A 21,223-nucleotide genomic window follows, 5' to 3' on the forward strand; every position below is an offset into this window, starting at 1 on the left:
CATGTGAAATTTATAATTCTTCATGAAAATGCTGAAATTGTCAAAAAATGCTATCCATTTTAGAGAATGATCCAAGGCTAAAAACTATGACGAACATGATTCTATCAAATTTTCAAATTCTCCCACTTTGCTTTTTCAGAACCACTCAGCTCTATTTAGTGTTTTAACTTTATGCTCAAACATCTATATCCATAAAACATGGATCAAACATCCATGTTTTTCTAGATGTTATGCCAAACAATTGTTTTCTTTGAACATTGAGATGTAAAACAAAAGAAAATAAAACTCCCTTTTTATGTTTCTTGTCTTGGTTTGAACCAATTTAAATAATAATGTTTAGAAATAACTTGGAAATGCCAACAATCTGCTCAGTACAGTTTGGCTGCCCTCAACAAAATGAACACAAAAGCAAACACAGAAAACATTTGCACATGTGTCATCTATGAGTAGATTAAAGACTGAGCTGGTATTAGGACTAAATTGGGCCCACTCAAAAATCCCTATGTACCTCTCCTGGGTATCTATCTAACTAAAGAATTAAAGTCAGCATACTATTACGTATATGCACACCCATTTTACAGCAGCACAATTCACAATACCCCAACTACGGAACCAGCCTAGGTGTCCATCAACAGATGAATGAATAAATAAAGTGTGGTATATGTGCACAATGGAGTTTTATTCATGCCATAAATAAAAATGAAATTATGGCATTTGTAGAAAAATGTATGAAATTTGGGAATATTATGTTAAGCAAAATAAGCAAATCTCAGAAAGTCAAGACTCATATGTTTTTTTTTCTTCTATGTGGAAGCTAGTATAGAAAAAGGAAAAGAAAGGTCAGGGTAGGGATCTCATGAAAAATCAAAGGCCAGAGGAACAGGACCAGGGGGAGGAGGATGGGAGGAAAGAGAGAAGTACTAGAGAATGATATTGGCCAAATTGTATGGTAATCCTGTGTGTGAGTTCAAATACGTAACAGAAAATCCTACTATTATATGCAAACTATAATGCACCAATAAAAAAATGTAGAAAAAAAATTATGTAAAGTTCTAACCCCCAGTAATACAGAATTCAGAATATAGTCATACTTAGAGACAAGGTCTTTAAACAGATAATTGAATTAAAATGAGGTCATTTGGGTGGGCCCTAATGCAATGTAATGGTGTTCCTAAAAGAAGAGGAAATTTGGATACAGGCACACACAGAGTGAAGACTACATGAAGATACAAGGAGAAATTGGTCTTCTACAAACCAAAGAGACAGGCCTGGAGCAAATCCTTCCCTCCAGGCCCTCCAAAGGAACCAACCCTGCCAATGCCTTCATTTCCGACTTCTAGACCATGAGAAAATGAACTTCTACTGTCTAAGCCACATCATCTGTGGAAATTTGTATGGCAGTCCATGAAAATTAATATAAATGGTATCATTTCCTTCCTTTTGTAAGAGGTGTTGGTTATCTGATCAAAACACACAAGAAAAAATAAGGCTTTTCTCCAAATAATCCTCTCCCTGGTGCCTGATCCATGACTCAGGGGACAGTGATCAACACACCCAACCTCCTAGTCATGGAGAATCGCTAGCTGCTTCGTCAGCGACCTTCCTGGAGTGGGTCCTTCATCTGCTGCTCCACTTCTGGCCCAATCATGGAAGAGTTCCCAGTTTTATAATCTTCTCTTTTCTCCCTAAAATAAAGGAACTACAGAAATATTCAGTATAAATGTTCCAAGAAGTATCCCTGGCAAGAATCAGCAAGACGGTATGCAAACAAGTGAATCTCATTCTACTTCCAGAACATGACACTTGACAACAGACCTCAGAGAAAACTGCTTGATCTCAACTGCAAGATGAATTCCTAACACTGACATAGCCTTAAAGACTGCAAGGCAGAAAAGGATCTTCTGCTCTAAACATAAATCTTAAATCACTCTAGCTAGAGCTGAGGAAACAACAATTTCATCACAAATCAATGAGTTACTATATTTTCTAATTTATTGACTCTCCTTTAACAATACAGTATTCTGACTCAAGAAAGAAAAAAAGAAGGAAAGAAAGAAGGGCCAACCAAATCTTCTATGGAAACCAGAGAATGGAACTTCCTTCTCAAGATCTTACAATGTGATTTAAAAGATAGGAAAAAAAAATAAGTTAAACATTGGACAGGTAGTTTATTACAAAGGAAAGATGCAGTGTCAAGATGGCCCAACAGTCCTTCTGCAGACTTGGTCACTTGCTGTCCTGCATCAATGGGTTTCATAGGAGCTGATAATTTGATGAGGGCCCTTTAGATCAAGAATCTGTATGAAGCACTTTTCATTCTTGAGGTTAAAAATTGCTTTATTAATTGAGCAGTAACTGAAACCATTTTAAATGTTTTAAATCACTGGTCTCTATAGGTAACAGTAAAATAAACTATGTATTGCCACAGACAATAAAAATGAGCCCCCTGCCGCCAAATCTGCATGTAGCACATGGAAGTTTCATACTTGCTAGTCAGACTATGGTAGAAGCCACAGAAGTCCAATAAAACTTTACTGAGTCATTAAATAACACCCTTTGGCAGAAGATGTGCTGACTACATTTTCTGTTACAGATTTTCCAATTATTTTCTCATACAAACGTAAAATAAAAATTAATACGTATCAAATGCCATGATAGAACATCATGGCTACCTATAGTGCAGTTCAAAATCGTGAACCAGTTACAAAGTCTGTAGCTTCGGACTAAGAAGGAATGGTTTCTTCCACCTTGTAGCCAAATCAGTCAAGTACTTGGGGAAGTTGGGCTTAAAGGTTTCCCTGAGGTATTTTTAAAGCCTGAAGCGAAAGACTTCCTTTCACAAAATTAAAGCAGAAACATTACTCCAATGGAAACAAATTTAGTTAAATCTAAAAAAAGGAGGAATTCAAATGTAAGGAAAAAAAAGGTTTACAAGGTTTTGAAATTAGACATGATGTAGCTCCCATTTTTAAGACAGGAATTTTTCATAAGAAAATCCTTTTCTGTTGTACTGTAGCACAATTGTTTAAAAATGGAGGGCATAAAGGAGAAAAGAAGAAAGAATCCAAAAAGAACAACTTGTGTGTCAGTCAAGATCTCAAAGATTAATATTTATGAAAACAATTGGCAAACAACAGTCTATGATCCAAGTACAAAAAATGTTGTAGCAGATGTCTTGTCAAAAGGCTACAGACGCTGAGAAGTAGCATACTTTCGTCCATATGTTTTCTCAGCCTTAAGAAAAGATATCCTCAGTCACTTCAGTTTTTTGAGAACACAGAGTGCCTGTGTGTACAGTGAAGAAGAAGCTTTTTTTTTTGTAAAGGAAACTCCAAGCCAAGATTTCTGGTTTCATTTGGAAAGAGGTGGCATATACATTTAAGTGGGACAGGAACATTAGCCAAGTAACTTAATCTAAAAAGCCCAATCTGGCAAGATTTTGTAGAAGAGACTGAGGTGGTCTTTGGTTGTTTGGGCCTTCCTGGCATCCCTTTCCCCATCTATTGGCACAATACTCCAATTTTCTTAGGAAGAACAACGTCACTCCTCTTCCAAGCTGTTTGTTGGTGCACTATCCCAGCTGCTCAGTGGTTGAGCTTGTGACTATGAAATCTAAGGTTAATATGCAGAGAAAGGGAGCAAGCTTGGAGAACTGGGAAATAAGCAAGATCAATGGTTATCATTAGGTTAAAGGACAATGATAGCAGTTGTAGCTAAAGAAGCAAATGGAATGGAAAAGAGTAAAGGTCAGTGCACTGAGATTCCTGAATCAGCAATGTGGAGGAGAAGCCATTCCTAGTGATGAAAATTTCCAAGTTTTTATCACAGAAGTGAGTAGTGGACCATGGAGGTAGGCAGTGCAGATTCAGAGGTCAAGGCCCCAGAGGCCAGAGGATCAGCCACTAAGCCCAGATGGACTGCCCTTGATGTGTCAGGTCTGAGAGCCAAGACTACGTGCTAGGTCCCAAAGTCTTGGATGGATGAGAGGGAGTGATAGGACATTGGCAGATGCCAGGGTGACAGAGTCAGAGGGTCTTTGTCTGAATTTCAAAAGAAGGCAGGGAAATCCACCTTGAAGTAACAACAGGAGGCTGAAAAACTCTTCACATGGAGGGTAAGTGAGAAAAGACACTTCCTACAAATCTGCTGAGAAAGAAGCTGATCTTAGAAGAGAATGAGGATTCCTATAAAGCAAAAGGGGATAAAGATATAGGAGAGTTTGCTGAGTGTGAAGTCCAGAGAGGGAGAAGGACAGCTTGGGAAACTGAGAAAGAGAGAACTGACAAGGAAACGTGGCATGCCAAGGGCATGATAGGAAGGGTTTGTTATTTACATTTTGGTCACTGACTGCTAAAAGCATGGTGGAATTGATATGGCAGTCTACACTGTTTAGTGTAGTAGCTGGAGGTCTTGTCTAACTGCAAAGGGTATGGGGGACCCTCACCAACCCTACATATGTTGTAACCTACTAGTTTAATGAATAAATGGCTGCATGTACCCCATTGGTAGATTGCAAAAAGCCTAAAAGGCATCCTTCTTGAAGATATATCCAAGTGGGAGGTTATCGCTTAGTTCCTGCTTACCTTCTCCATACACTTCCCTGATTGCTCTACTCTGGCATTGGGAGAGAAAATCAAATGAACTCAATACCTGGGATAGAAATTATATAAGTGCATATATCTGGGTTAATATCTTCAAAATCATTCTATCTATCTCTTTCATCTAAATTATAAGTATTTAATATGATTTTGATTGTCTATTTCTTCTCATTTAACTATGTTATACCCTGGACTCAGTCAAAAACTAGAAACAACTGAGAAAAGATAAACCCAATAATTTCACTGAGCAACCTGCATATATTCAAATTGTTGTGTGTTGTTTTGTTTTAAGCAAATAAGATTTATCCAAAAATGTTTTTATCCAAAATTTATCCAAAAAAGTACCTGATGGAATATGCAGGAATCAAGCCCATTCTGAAGAAATCAGTAAATGGTAGATGTTCAAAATCATTAAATACAAGAAGAAATGTCTTAAGGTGGTTTGTGTTGTTGTAATAGGAAAATAGTTTTCCTCTGGCAGCCAAGCATGAAATTTCTACTGCTTTGAAGTTGATATCAAACAGAATGAAAGACAGTATTATGTAGTGATTAGGAACATGGACTGTAAAGCCAGAGGACCTGGGGTTTCATCCTGACTCTACGATTTCCTTGCTGTGTAAACTTGGACAAGTTTCCTTATCTTTCTCTGCTGTGTAGTTCCTCAGAATATTGATATGAAGATTTTATGAATTACAATATAAAACAGCAAAAGTTTTAGCAGCTATTATTATTTATAGGGCAGATACCTGAAAGTGGGATGAAAATATATTTCCCTTTATGCTTTGTTTTTGGTTTGGGTTTTTTAAGACCTGTTGAACTTCCAGGTTTCTAGAGGTAACAAAAGGAATAAGTCCAAAGCAGTAACTTGAAAAACTGAAACAATATTCAAATTATCATTTATTTTTCACTAATATTATTTAATTCCCTGCCACATGGAGAAGCATTATAGGGAGTAGAACAAGAAAACCTTGTTTCATATTTATGCTCTGTCAGTTACCGAAGCATGTGATTCTTACTAGGGCGATATACTCTCGGTGTCTTTCTTCATAACTATAAAATGAAGGTTAAAATAATCCTTTGTTCCCTCAGAGAGTTACTGTGAAGATCCAAGTGACATGGACACCTTGTTACCTTGCAAAGGACTTCTCTAGATATACACAATTGACAACAGTTCAGTAACCACACAATAGTCATAATAATGTGGGTTTAGGGCCTCATATACTAGGCAGTTTATTTCTTATGTGAGGACTTGCTCAAATAGTGGTTTATATATTAATGAATCTGATAAGAACAGTGAAATGTATCAGACCCAATCTTCTCTGTCTCCCTTATATTTCTCCTCAGCCTTGCAATGGTAAAAGCACAGAGCAGTTCCAAGCACCAATTTTATCCTATTTCAGGAGATTCTGATGCTGTGTGAGATTAATAATTGGTGGGTTCTAGGGCTAGCTACTCTTAACAGTGTCCCCATTCTGTTGACTGGACCTTGGTCTCTCTCCAGAGTCCCCACTACTCCCATATCCTCTTGATTTTATAGGAGTCTCTTCCTGATTTTATAGGTTCAAAGCTTACATGGTATTTCTCTTCTTTAGTGGCTAAGTCTCCTTGCATGTTCTTAACAAGTCTCTTCTCAGGGAAGGAAACCCTTTCTGGAACAGAAGCCTCTCCATCTGCTGGCCTTCAGACCACAGTACCCTTCCTTTGCTCCAGCCCTCCTGGCTGAACTCCCACCATTACTGTGCAGTGTCTGGGGATTCCTCACATCTTCCCCTTTGTCCTCCCAGGCCACACAGCAAGCAAAGACAACAGCCCATTAGACATGGTACTTTCTGTAAGAGGGTCTCCATCATCAGCCCTCTCTGCTACTGGCTAATTTTACAGGTGTGTCAAAAGTATAAAGAATCCTGCTTTTCCTGGGTTACAAAGATATGCAAAATGGAACTTGAAGTGATGCATGCAGAATCTGCTTCTTGGCTAGGACCACTGAAGGCCACCAGGTTACATCTGCACACAAACATTTATAGCTCTGTGGAAGTAAGTCAGTCAATCTACAAATGTTTGCTGAGCAATAGCTGTGCAGAGGGTATGGTGTTAAACACTGGAAATTCTTGGGTGAGGGTAAGATCAACAGTTTCTGTTTCAAATAGCACAACAAATTTTGGAGTGTGAACTAAGACTAGAGAGAAATACAAAATTGTACCTTCATAGAATATCATCATTCAAAGCCTTTGGGGTCATTTTTTTGCCTACTAAAACTGCAGACCTGTCCTTGAGGGGTTTTTAGGTTATTTAAAATACCAGAACACACTGGAAGGAAAATCTTCATCAGGCCTGTTCTAAAGGTCTAAACAAATAACACATATAGGACTGTATACATGCCTAAATGATTACAGTATAGAATAATATGGAGTTAAACTAATTGTGAAATGCTTCCTGAAAAAGGATTTAAGTTAGATTTAGATTTAGATAGAAATAGTTAACATGACAATTTAATAATATATTAATTTTAGTGGGTTTTTTTGTTCTTTATTATCTGTTTTTCTTTTCTTTTTAAATCACTATAACATTCTTCATCTGCAATCATTAGTTACCAAGTGTCTTTCACTACTTAATGGAGGCAATGAATGGAAATCACCTTCTAAATATAGGTAATGTTTTCATTATAACCTTTTTGGGCATAGATATCTACAATCATAGCATGTCTCAAAAACCATTGAGGCAATGGATGCTATTCTGTAACATTTTGAAATGGGAAAGTAAAGGCAAAGCATAATTAGGAGCTTTGTAATTTTTTGTGTGGTTTCAATGATTACTTTAAAATCTGCTAAGCTTTCTTACTTTTATACCACAAAATACCGTTGACACTAAAACTCAAATTTATTGTCCTTGGCAAGAAAGTTATCAAATTCTTCAACTATAATGCAGTCTCTATAGCCTTTCTACCCAAATTTGTTTATTTACCTTCTAAAAAAACAGTAACATGCACAGAAGGTGAATGATCCTGCACAGGTTCTTACAAGAGAAGCTGGATACAATTTATAAATTTGCAATGATATGATTACTGCTAGGACTGACAGGTATGCATATTTGATGGAGGAGAATTAAGTTGCTTGATACAGTTCTGACATTCTTTTTGCTGCTTCTCAAAACCAGAAACAAAAGATTAGTTACAATGATTCCTTTTCCTTGCTGAGGAAAAGAATAAATTATTGTTAAGTCAGGTGACAGTAAATTTTAGTTTAAAAAATGGAGGAGATCTTAAAAATAACTCAAGACATCATTTCTCAAAGATCTTTATCCATATCATTCCAGATAGTAACTTTCAAATCAAGAAGCCACTGTTTGCTATCATTGTGCAAGGTGTAAATATCACCTACCCCACTGGGACATTGTAAAGATCACAGCTCTCAATTAAATGCTGTTTGTTGAATTCCTCAAGGGGCTGTCTACAATAGTCATCTGACCAGGTATTGTTTAGAACTTTTAGATCTAATGTTCTTGTTGCTAACAACTCAGACCATGGGCACAGTGAGAGGCTGAGAGTGCTCTGAACTTGATCTGTACATCTATAAAAGTAAATCTTCCAAAATCCTCATAGCTACTGTATCACATTGTTCTCAATCAATTTAAACTAAAAACTTCAAGACTTTCCTTAGCAGCTCACTGAATATGTATTCTAGTACACACTTGGGAAAAATTATCAAAAATGAAACTAAAGAGATTTTGATTTTATTTAGATGTAATCCAAGAAAATAGAAGTGTTGGAATTATAAATCCTATACTCTCTTTTTAAATTTTTTTTTTAGTTGTCAATGTACCTTTATTTTATTTGTTTATATGTGATGCTGAGAATCGAACCCAATGCCTCTCACATGCTAGGCAAGTGCTCTACCACTGAGCAACAACCCAGCTCAAATCCTATAACCTCTTTACATCTAATATGCTAAGTGTGAACTTAGGAGCCCAAATGTTTACATTGGAATCTCAGCTCTCTTCTCTCTACCAGATGTGTGAACTTAATCTTTCTATACCTTAGTTTCCTCATTAGTAAAAGGGAGATAATAATGACATATGGATGAGGATTAAATAAGATAACACATAAAAGATTAGAAATAGCATCTGATGTACGATAAACTTAATTAATGCCTGTTAATATCTTTTTAAACCATTACTTAAAACTGCACCATAGCTATCTCTAGATACCTCAAAATTTTCTTTAATATAAAAAAACCTGCACCATTGCTATTATAGAAGAAATTTCTGAGTCTCTATGCAATAATATCCCAAGGATAGATGCTATTTTAAATCTGAACATTTTAAGAATGTTGAACTTTTCTAAACCTCCTTGTTGTCCTGTTGAGTATAGATGTATTCATGTAACATCCATAGGAAGATATTCACAGGGGAAATTATGATTGGCATGCTAAGTAGGTCAATTTCTCTCATTGCAACGTAAACAGAATGACTTTCACATACCAGTTCAAAGGTTATCATGGAATATTTTCAGTACTCACTATCTTTCCAATCCTAAAGCACAGAAGTCATAAGTTTTATATATTTGGGATCAGAGCTTTCAGGCATCTTTACAGTTTGATTTATATATATTTCTCCATTTTTATGAGAGAAATAATTTTTAATGTTCTACAAATCATAATGAAAATACATACTACACAGTGGAAGAGGAAGGAAATGGACTCCCCCCAAAAATCCATACGATCAAACCCATCCTCTGAGCAGCTATTACTTCCCCCTCAGCTGCCTTGGCTCAGCTCTACGGGTCCACACAGGTTCTCTCCCCAGTGCCACTTCAGACAAGCCTCTGCCCAGGTTGAGGCCCACAGTTTCTTTAAATGTATAAAGCAAAGGCACAGTGTTCTAGTTAAGCTACTGGGTTCAACAGCACAAATACACCACCAGCTGCTTCTCTGTTATGGTAAAGACATGGTGAAAACAAAAGAAGCAGGGAACAAAATGGCTTTTAAGACACAGAACATTAGAAATCATACTCCCCTAAAGCTTTTTGAAATATACATTCTCTCTCCCTCCCCCAAATTTCCAACATCTTATTTTTTATAAAATACAAATAAATAGGTCTGCTCTTGTTATCTTTTAAAAAAATCTTTTATACCTAATAAATATATGCCACTTGAATGTATCAATTAAAATTTAAAAATTAAAAAGCTTTTAAAATATGAGCAACCACAAGATCCACTGCACTTACCAAGTTGTCAGAGTTATATCCTTTGTAAAATTTTGCTTATTATAATCACCTACACAAAAAAAATACTTTGATGGAGGTTTCCTAAAACTCAGTTAATTTTTCCCTTTAAGGATAGTTTCTATACATAATTTTCACATTTTATCCTTCAATAAAAATAAGTACAATAACAAGTCACTACATGATCCCTAGATGATTTCATGTGTAGACACATATAACAGGAAATTAAATGCTCCTTTACTTATTATCCTTTCAAGAATCTGATTTCGTTGACCCACATCTTATTTCTCAGCTTTTTAGACAAAAACTAAGAAATATGAAAAAAGAAAAAAAATATATCCCTAAGCATAATTAATTTAGGAATAGAACTCAGAAGTATAATAAATGTAAGCTTTCAAAAAAACAATTGACTGAATACCAGATAAAATGTAGAATATATATCCGTAATCTAGTTCCTTAAAATATCGCACAAAAGATAGCCAAATCAGAAAACTTAGAAATTGCCTTAAAGAGCATTTGGTACAACCATGAACCATCATGCTTTGTTGCCCTATTTTTAAATTTTTACCAGATATACACACACATGCACGTGTTCTCTCTCTCTCTCTCTCTCTCTCTCTCTCTCTCTCTCTCTCTCTCTCTCACACACACACACACACACACACACACACAAACACACAAACACAACCTACTCTGGTGTCAGGGACTGTGATGTTTGAAATTTATATTTGGCCCTGACATACAACTCCTAAAATCCTTGGAATCTCCAAAGTGAAAAATCCTTCAGAATGGGGATGTTTCACTGGAAATACCAAGACAGCATGAGAAGGTTAGGGCTTTCATCCCCACCTCCAGCCTCCAGGGAAGAGGGGGGACTCACCATTATGTGGATCACCAAAGGCTAGCAATATAATCATGCATGCTTAGGAAATGAAGCCTCCATTTAAAAAAAAAAAAGAGAGAGAGAGAGAGAGACAGGGTTCAGAGATTCAGAGAGTTTCCAGATAGCTGAACATTTAGAGATTGGAGTGCTCAGAGAGGGAGGTCTTTACCCCGTTTCTTATGCCTGGTCTTGTGCATCTTCCACTGAGCTGTTCATCTGTATCCTTTGTAATAGCCTTTACAATAAACCAGTAAATGCAAACATTTCCCTGAATTCTGTAAGGGGCTCTAGCAAATTAATCGAACCTAAGGAGGGAGTAATAGAAACCCAAGTTTATATCTTGTTGGTCAGAAGTAAGTAAAACAAGTTGGGGCTTGTAAGTGGCTCCTGAAGAGGGAGCAGTCTTGGGGACTGAGCCCTCAAACTCTGGGATCTCACGTTATAGCCAGGTAGATGGTATCAGAATTTAATTGATGCTACAGCACTGCTTGCTTGCTGGGTGGGTAAAACGCCATGCACACTTGATGTCAGAAGTGTGTTGCTAGAGTAGCTATAAGGAGAAACTGAGTTTGTTTCTACCTATAACTCCAGAGGAACCAAGGAAATAAAAATGGAGATTTTCTTTTCAACTGACATTTTTACATTTAAATAGGTAGAGTTTAAATGTAATAGGAGAGCTAAAATGAAAAACACTGATTTGAGTTTTCTGTGTTGATTTAATTCAGAGAAACCTTTGGGGAACGCTTCCATACACAAATAATAGAAATCCAGTTGATGAGGTGTTAGAGGACCAGGAATTTGGGAACTTATGTGATTAACATAGCTTACCTCTCTGCATCTCTCCTTCTCTATTTGCCATGAGGAGGTAACACTGCCTGCTCTATGTACTCCTGAATTGTCGAAAGGTAGCAAAATATTTTTAAATATTTTGAAGACAGCAAAGGAGTATCAATTCAAAACACTTTTTGTCATATTCATTTAAACTGCCCTACATAGTAATTTTCATCAGCCACAGGTAAGCACTGAATCTATATTCTAGATGAAAGTTCTCACTGTCAGTAGAAGGATCACCGTGGTGGACTGAATCATGCCCTCCCCAAAGATGGTCATGGCCTCAGGATCCCCTGCCTTGTCCCAGAACCTGCAAACCTGTTTCCCTACATGGCAAAAGGATTTTTCATATGTGATTACTTAAAAAAAAAAGAATAGTGTTACCCTAGATTAGGTAGAGAGAAGTGATGGGAGAGGAGGGAAGGGGTTGGAGAGATAGGAAGGATAGTAGAATGAAACAGACATTATTACTGTGTGTATATATGTGAATGCATGACCAATGTGATTCTGCAACCTGTACACTCAGAAAAATGAAAAATTATATCCCATCTGATTCAAATGTATGATATGTCAAGGTCATTGTACTGTCACGTGTAACTAATTAAAACAAATAAAAAAATAGCAAATAAAAGAAAAAGAAAGATCTTGACAGGGAAGAGTATACTGGATTGTTCGTGTGGTTCCAATGTAATCACAGGTCTTACAAAAGGGAGACAAAGGTGCCAGAGGTGGAGATGTGACAGTTGAGGGAGGGGCAGAGGAGAGAACAAGGGGGAGGAGAACTGGAAGCTGCTACACTGCTGGCTTTGAAGATGGAGGAAGGGCCCATGAGCCAAGGGATGAAGGAGGCCTCTAGAGGCAGGAAAAGCCTAGAAAATGAACTCTCTTCTAGAATCTCCAGAGGCAACACACCTCTGCTGACTTCTTGATTTTAACCTTTGACCTCCAACTCTGTAAGATAATGAATTTGTGTGGTTTTAAGCCACCGAATAAGTTGAAAATACAACTACCTATTATCCCATTACTGAAAATCAGGTTTTTCTTAGAGCCCACCATAACTTTGACCAGTTTCTGAGTCCTACCCAGAATGCTTTCACCAAGACCTATTCATTACACTTCCCTCCTCTGGCACAGGCAATTGGGCACTAAGCATTTAAAGAGGGCCAACTGTCAATACCTAGAGATCTTCTAGACCTATCTCTTCTTCCACAGTACAGATGTTTGACTTGTTCTAGATTTAATATTCTTTCCTTAAGAACTTCCAGCAGGGAGCAGTGCAGAGATATCTTCTGCTTCTACTAGTAGAAATGCTTCTCCTGGGGTTGGGGCTGTAACTCGGTGGCAGAGCACTTGCCTAGAGTGTGAAGCACTGGGTTTGATACTTAGCAGCACATAAAAATGAAACAAATAAAATAAAGGCATGCTGTCCTTTGGATAATGACGTCCATCACATTCCGCATGTATGAAGACATGAATTGGGTGTCAAAATACTTTATATACAAACAGAGATATGAAAAACTGTGGTATATATGTGTAATAAGAATTGTAATGCAAAAAAAAAGACCAAAAAAAAAAAAACAAACAAATTTGGAATGGAACTACCATTTGACCCAGCTATCCCAATCCTCCGTTTATAGCCCAAAGGATTTTAAAACAGCATACTACAGTGATGCAGCTACATCAATGTTTATAGCAGCTCAATTCACAATAGCTAAACTGTAGAACCAACTTATCTGTCCTTCAATAGATGAATGGATAAAGAAATTGTGGTACATATACACAATGGAATATTACTCAGCATTAAAAGAGAATAAAATCATGGCATTTGCAGGTAAATGGATGGCATCAGAGAAGATAATGCTAAGTGAAGTTATCCAATCCCAAAAAAAACAAATGCTGAATGTTTTCTCTGATATAAGGAGGTTGACTTATAGTGGGGTAGGGAGGGGGAGCATGGGAGGATTAGATGGATTTTAGATAGGGAAAAGGGGTGGGAGGGAAAGGGAGGGGGGAGGGGATTAGCAAGGATGGTGGAATGTGATGGACATCATTATCCAAAATACATGTATGAAGACTCGAATTGGGTGTCAACATAATTTTTATATAAACAGATATGAAAAATTGTGATATATATGTGTAATAAGAATTGTAATACAAAAAAAAAAACAAAGTACATGTATAAAGGCATGGATTGGTGTGAACATACTCTATATACAAAGATATGAAAAATTGTACTCTATATGTGTAATAAGAATTGTAATGCATTCCGCTGTTGTGTATTTAAAAAAATAAATCAATAAAATGAAAAAAAAGGTATGCTGTCATATATGACTACCAAAAAAAAATGCTTCTCCTCCAAAACACTTAGAAACAAGAAGGTGTGTCTAAGAATTAGAATTCTTTCATCTGCATTTTTTTCCTACTCTATCCTTAGTAGACATGGAAAGAAAGAAATAGGATACTTACATGTTCTTTCCCAGATTTTTTTCTATTAGTTAAATGACTGCATTTCCCCCAACTTTAATTATCTTAGAGGTCTATCTGAAACTTGACCTGTTTTGAACACAATATTCTGTCTTATGTTCTGTCTGCCTATGTCTAACTATTTGGATCCATAAATTTGTTTCCTGGACAAAGTGTACTAACCTTTTTAAATATCAGAATACAAAATTTGTAAAAGCTGACTATGATTACACTAAGGCACTCTTGACTAGTCAAAGTAAAATCTTACTTGATTTCTTCTCTATTTTCTTAGAGCAATTCAATAATGTTCTTTTTTATTGGTTCTTTTTAGTTATATATGACAGGAGAATCCATTTTGACATAATTATAAAAGCATAGAGTATATCTTGTTCTAATTCAGATCCCAGTGCCTCTCCTTCCTCCTCCCTCTCTCTACTCCCACTCCCTTCCCTCTATTGATCTTTCTGCCATTTATCCATAGTTATTTTTTAATTAATTTCTTTTGGACGTATTCAATGGTGAGATTCACTTCCAATTCATATACGTAATTGGAAGCTGTGCCACATCTCTTTGTTTATATATATAAGATATTATTACTGTAAAGCTCCAAACACTCACATTGACCTAATTTTTCACTCTATGACCTAGCATTTCAGTCAAGATTAAATAATCTATAGCAGTATCTCAAGGAATCAAAGACAACAAAAAATCCCAAGGAACTCTACTTATATAAACATATACTCAAACTTGTAAGCATTTTCTTGAGTCCTGGGTCAGAGAAACATTTGCTAAAGTTGCACTGACCCCTTTATTTTGATAATTTGTTTCCCAAATATAGTTTGAATGATGAAAAGAAGCTATTGCAAAAGAGAAGGCCTTTTGATTACTGATGCAAACATCAGATTCAAATGGAATATTTTGAGGCAACAGTCCTCCTTTTAGTAACCAAGATTCCACAGCCTTTCATTTCTACAGAAATTCATTTAAAAAAACACTACAATCTTTTCAGAATTAGAATGTACATAAGTTAATAAGCATAATCCTTAAAATTTTAAAATACAGATGATTAGTATTTATAGAAACAGACCAAAAAATTATTAAGAAGCATAGTACAATTTTGTTTGATATCTAAATAAAAGTATTGAGAGATTAGCTAAAAATCTTCTGTAGACTTATATTTTATCACCTTGGGTATTAAACATGCTGCTAGCTACCTCTTAATGAGCACCTGAGCTGTCATTTTTAATAATAGACTGACAATTATTATCTATAAGGTGCTATTTCTCTGAGAATCATCTGTGCAGTACTTAATAAAGTTAAGAATAGAAACTTACTACTCCAATTATTAAAAAGAACTATTTTATAATATTTGGTATAATATCAAAAATAATACATATAATTTTAAAAAAATCAACAGATGCCAAGATGCACAAACATTCTCAATAAACATCAGAACTTTATATGAAATCTAAATAATGGCATAACTCATTGTTTAAAAAGCTCATTTGGTCTACTGAAACCAAAAGGAGAAAACATACATAATGAAGGCAGACTATATATTAAACCAAATCAACCAAATATTCAGGCCACTCTAATTTTAGTTATTTCTCAACTCTAAACAAAATATGAGAGATGAATACCATATAAAATCAAATTATCTAACTCATATAAGTACTTATACCATTAATATATAAGTAATCATATAATAGCCTATTGTAATCCATAGATTATAGCACTAGGGAAATCTTACTTCATTTATATACTAAAAGATTTTTTTTAAAAAAAATACCTCTTCCACAAAGCTGTCTCTTTTCTCTAGCATTTCTCGTAATGTCTGAAGAATTTTAATGCAGAGTTTTTCTTCTTTCTCCATTAGTTTCTTTGTATGATTAATCAACCTTAAAGCAAAACATTAAACCTTAGAAAGGACAGTGATTTCTCTTCAAGCTATATATGAACATCATATGCTATACAAAACAAAAAATGCTATAATTTAAGAATATGAAATAAACCAAATATACATTTTCAAAGCTTTAAAATTATACTTCAGCTTATAAATTTTGTATTATGAAACATCCTTTTTGTTTTATAGGCAGTATATCTCAGCTTTTCAAACTTTAGGTAATATTCTTTTAGTAGGACACAATACTCTGAAAAACAAGGAAACATCATGTATTCAAAGATTATCGTGTGGAAGAAAGAACCAAAGAGTGAAAGTTTTAGAAAAGCAGCCTTTGCTTTTCTTGTAAGGAGAACTTTTGAACAGTTATTGTTTCTGCCTGTTGGACCCGAACACATGAAAACACACCACCATGTCTGAAAGAAACACCAATAGTCTCAACTCATGTATGTTGTGTTGGAAAAGAGGAATAAGTATAGTATATTTTATTATGTTATATCATATTATTTTCTATGTACTATATTATATTAATTATACAGTAGCAGCAGCAATACGCAATATTGAAATGTTAGTTTAACAGGCCACTTTCTAGTGTCCACTTATAATATTGTACTATTTTTTCAAGCTAGAATTTAGTAGAAACAGGCAGTTTCTGATTAAAAATGAAGGAAAAAAATTTTAAAGTAATATCATGGCAGTCTATCCATTTGCTATCTTTGCTATGATCTGGACAAAAATTCTACTCATAATTTTATTTGGTGAACATGCACTGGTGAAGTTCTGATAGAGATTTTTCAGGACCACAATTGTAGACTATCCTCAGATTCAAAATAAAGTCAAATGTTTATTATCAGGATATATAGCTCAGCATACGTAGCTCATGTTTTCCTAGAGAAACAAGGGTTGCAGGTTGCAAGGAAATGCTCTGCTTTCTGTGACATAATATGAGTAGTATGGGACACAACCCTGAGAAAAATAAAAAGGAGTTGCCACCAGTTAATGGCCACTAAGTGATTACCAGGTGCCCAGGGCAAATGCAAGGACTCTCTAGAATTCTTTCCACTCATCCTTACCACAAGCCAGTGAGACAGCTTCCATATTTGGGCTAATTTTGCTAATGAGAAAACAGAGGTCCAGAAAGATAATATATCTTGCCTCTGATTATATCATTCTAGAGGTGGGATTGGAAATAGACTTGGGTCCCTCCGACTTCAGAGCCAAAATTCTTGGCATCACTCTGTGGCAACACGATACAATAGTTCACCAATCTCTTGATTTTCAGGATTGCTGTGCAGAGTCTCAATACACAGCATGTGGCACACAGCCACTCAATAAAATAAGTGCCACCACAGAGGTTATTGGCAAATGCCATAAACCAAAGAAATCATTTCATTCTGTTGCAGGGAATTATCTGGAGCTGATCAGAGCGAGTTTCAGTCAAGAAATGACATTTCACTTGGAAGATTTCACCTGGCGGGAAGTATGGGAAGATTAGGCATCCCTGCAAAGGGAACAGCATGATCACAAAAGGAAGAGGCAGAAAGCCAACCATCCTGTCCAGCAACTGGTAAGAGCACTGACTGCCAGCAAAGACTTAAAGACCTGGAGGAGGAACGTAAGAGACGTGGTTTGGAAAGAAGGGACTGGAATAGTATGATAAAGAGTCTGGAATGCATTCTGGAGAAAATAGGAAACCACCGGTTATAAGGGGCCTGAACAGAATATAGGTGTGAGAAAGACATCTCTGGAGGCAATGGGAATGTTGAAGCAGAGGAATGAGCTCAAGGTGAGAGATGGACAGGGCAAGTGACAGGGTAAGGGGATAAGATGCAATACAGAAGTACCACAGCCAAACACGGTAAATAATGGCAGAGAGATGGAAGACCAGGAAGAAGAGTAAATTGTAGAAGCCCAAAATGAACAGACTGGGTGATATGTGGATGGCAATACTTTGAAATGATACGTGCTTAAGCTGAAGGGGCAGCACACAATGAAGGTAACAGTGATTTCTTTCAGACAAGGTGGTGTGTTTTCATGTGGTCGGGTCCAACAGGCAGAAAGAGTAACTGTTCAAAAGTTCTCCTTATAAGAAAAGCAAAGTCTGCTTCTCTCAAACTTTCCCTCTTTGGTTTTCTTCCACATGATAGTCTTTGAATACATGAAAATAATTTTTGCGAATGTTGTAAATTATTTTCTCCCTCTCAGGCTAAGTATTTACATTTTCTTTAAATCTTCCTCGGGTAAAATATTTAATTCAGTTATCACACTGAAAATACTAACAGTAAGGTTGAATTCTCACTTCTTAGGAATTTGTAAAGGGGATTAATGTATCACATGATGTTTGGCTGGATAGGATAAGTGACTTTCAAATATTCTTTCTATGATCAAAGTAGTAAATACATTTCACAACCCAGTATATAAGAACGTGTGTGTGAGTACAAGTCGACACAAATTTCTCCTTACTGTGACATGTACTCTGATACTTTATATTATTTTCTAATTCATTTCTTAAAATTAGCTGGTTACCTCTACTTATGTCAATTTAAAAATCCACAAATGGATTAGATCCCATAATTCAAAAAAACAGTGAGGTTCTCCTTCACACAGGGAGAGGCAGTTGCTGAACTGAATAGACAAAAACCAGCTGCCTTTCAGGTGAACACCCACATTGACCTTTTCTCTTCATTCCCATTCTATGTGACTAAGTAGAATTTAAGCCCTTTCCTCAGTTCTCTTCTTCATATCCTCCTAGAGATCCTTTTGAGTCAGTGGGTCCAAGAAATAGATTCATTTTAGTAAAGAAAGGCCCACTTAGACTTTGGCCCAAACTTTACATTTCCAACTAAGCTTCACCAGAGCACTCTGAACAGAAATTTAAGGTCACTTGCATGGTACTAATTAAACTGAATTCTAATTTTGTTAAATCTCCTTGAAAACAAAACTGTTATCCTTCACAGAGTTAGAGGGGGTCAGAATAAGCATTAGACCAGAAAACAGATATTCATGAGCCGCTGGCAGTAATACAGTTGTGATAACACAAAACTCTCTTCGCTACCCACTAAAGTAAGTACAATATCCTTTTCCTCCCTCTGGGTGTAGGGTCTGCAATATGCTCCCATTATCACATCCCTTGTTGTTAGTTTACCTAATGGAGCCACAGATTTACCTCCATCTTCACAACAGGGCAATATTTATTTGATCTCCTGAGTTTCTTTATATCACTTTCTGCTGTGCCTATACCTTCAGGTTCTAGACCATTGCTATCGAACACTCTGTGATAATAGAAATTTTCTCTCTCTCTGCTGTCAGTTTGATACCCATTAGCCACACAAGGCCACTGGGCACTAGAAATGGGACAAATGAGACTAAGGGAGTAAATTTTCATTTTATTTTAATTAACTTAAATTTCAATTTAAACAGCCACCCGTGCCTAGTAGCTGCTACTATCAACACCCTAGTTCTTGACAAGGAAGTCAATAAACTTTTTATCTAAAGAATTAGATAGTAAGTATTTTAGGTTTTGCAGGCCATATAATCTCTGTGGCAACCAATTGACTCTGCATTGTGGCATGAAAGAAGCTCACAGGCAATACACAAATGGACTTAAAACTCTACAAAAATGGAAACAGGACCTATTTAGCGGAGTGCCAGAGTTTCCCCTGTTGATTCAACAGACTTCAAGAATTAGACTCACTTAACATGAAAAAATGCTCACCATCTCTAGCAGTCAGAGAAATGCAAATCAAAACCACCCTAAGATACCATCTCACTCCAGTAAGATTGGCAGCCACTATGAAGTCAAGCAACAACAAGTGCTGGCGAGGATGTGGAGAAAAGGGTACACTTGTACATTGCTGGTGGGACTGCAAATTGGTGCGGCCAATTTGGAAAGCAGTTTGGAGATTCCTGGGAAAGCTGGGAATGGAACCACCATTTGACCCTGCTATTGCCCTTCTCGGACTATTCCCTGAAGACCTTAAAAGAGCATGCTACAGGGATACTGCCACATCGATGTTCAAAGCAGCACAATTCACAATAGCTAGACTGTGGAACCAACCCAGATGCCCTTCAATAGATGAATGGATAAAAAAAAAAGTGGCATCTATACACAATGGAGTACTATGCAGCAATAAAAAATGACAAAATCATAGAATTTGCAGGGAAATGGATGGCACTAGAGCAGATTATGCTTAGTGAAGCTAGCCAATCCCTAAAAAACAAATACCAAATGTCTTCTTTGATATAATGAGAGCAACTATGAACAGAGCAGGGAGGAAGAGTAGGAAGAAAAGATTAACTTTAAACAGAGACATGAGATGGGAGGGAAAGGGAGAGAAAAGGGAAATTGCATGGAAATGAAGGGAGACCCTCATTGCTATACAAAATTACATATAAGAGGTTGTGAGGGGAATGGGAAAATAAACAAGGAGAGAAATGAATTACAGTAGATGGGGTAGAGAGAGAAGATGTGAGGGGAGGGGAGAGGGGATAGTAGGGGATAGGAAAGGTAGCAGAATACAACCATTACTAACAGGGCATTATGTAAAATTGTGGATGTGTAACCGACGTGATTCTGCAATCTGCATTTGGGGTAAAATTGGGGGTTCATAACCCACTTCAATCTAATGTATGAAATATGATATGTCAAGAGCTTTGTAATGTTGTGAACAACCAATAAAAGTAAAAAAGAATTAGACTCACTTAAAGTAGAAAGGTCCACTTAGGCCTTGGCCCAAACTTACATTCCCCAACCTGGTTTTACCAGAGCACTATGCATAGCAATATAAGCCCCTTCTTAACTCAGAAATGAGCAACATGATCTATTTAGCTTGAGGGCCTTCTGGAGCCCCTGGTCCAGGGTGTCAAATTCGCACTCTTATAGCTATAGTATGATATTAATTAACCAGAGCTGAAGTTCTCAAGTTTACAACCTACATTTTTTTATTAGTTGCTCAAGACAATACAATGATCTTGACATATCATACATTTGATTCAAATGGTGTATGAATTCTTATTTTTCCACATGTACAGATTGCAGGACAACCTACTTTTTAAATATGGACATATGTTCATAGGAGGTGAAGGGTATTTTTAAGACCATGCTTTTATATTGAGTTACTAGGCAATACTTCTACCTAGAATTTGCTTTCTATGTTCTCAGCAGTCATCACTTTTGCAGACACTCTGAACCTCCTCACTTAAAGGTACTTACCAGAAGACTGGCAATTCTCCATATGAACACGTTCTCCAGCCCCCTAAGATATAATGAGTCTAGAGCTGAGAGTCCTTAATTCTGACCATCTGTAGCATTCAACATGATCCCTAGAGTC

General features: G+C 36.4%; 1 protein-coding gene across 4 annotated transcripts in view; it reads right to left on the reverse strand.

The window, feature by feature from the left end:
* Positions 1 to 21,223, reverse strand: part of ITPR2 (inositol 1,4,5-trisphosphate receptor type 2) — a 502,163-nt gene that overhangs the window by 204,941 nt on the left and 275,999 nt on the right. For all 4 annotated transcript variants that reach the window (XM_081311949.1, XM_081311950.1, XM_081311951.1 and 1 more), the window contains one exon: positions 15,783 to 15,891. In XM_081311949.1, the coding sequence (XP_081168075.1) occupies positions 15,783 to 15,891 (109 nt within the window). The remainder of the gene's footprint in view (positions 1 to 15,782; positions 15,892 to 21,223) is intronic.

This window comes from Spermophilus citellus (assembly GCF_964194105.1).
Source record: "Spermophilus citellus genome assembly, chromosome: 10".
Classification (NCBI taxonomy): Eukaryota; Metazoa; Chordata; class Mammalia; order Rodentia; family Sciuridae; genus Spermophilus; species Spermophilus citellus.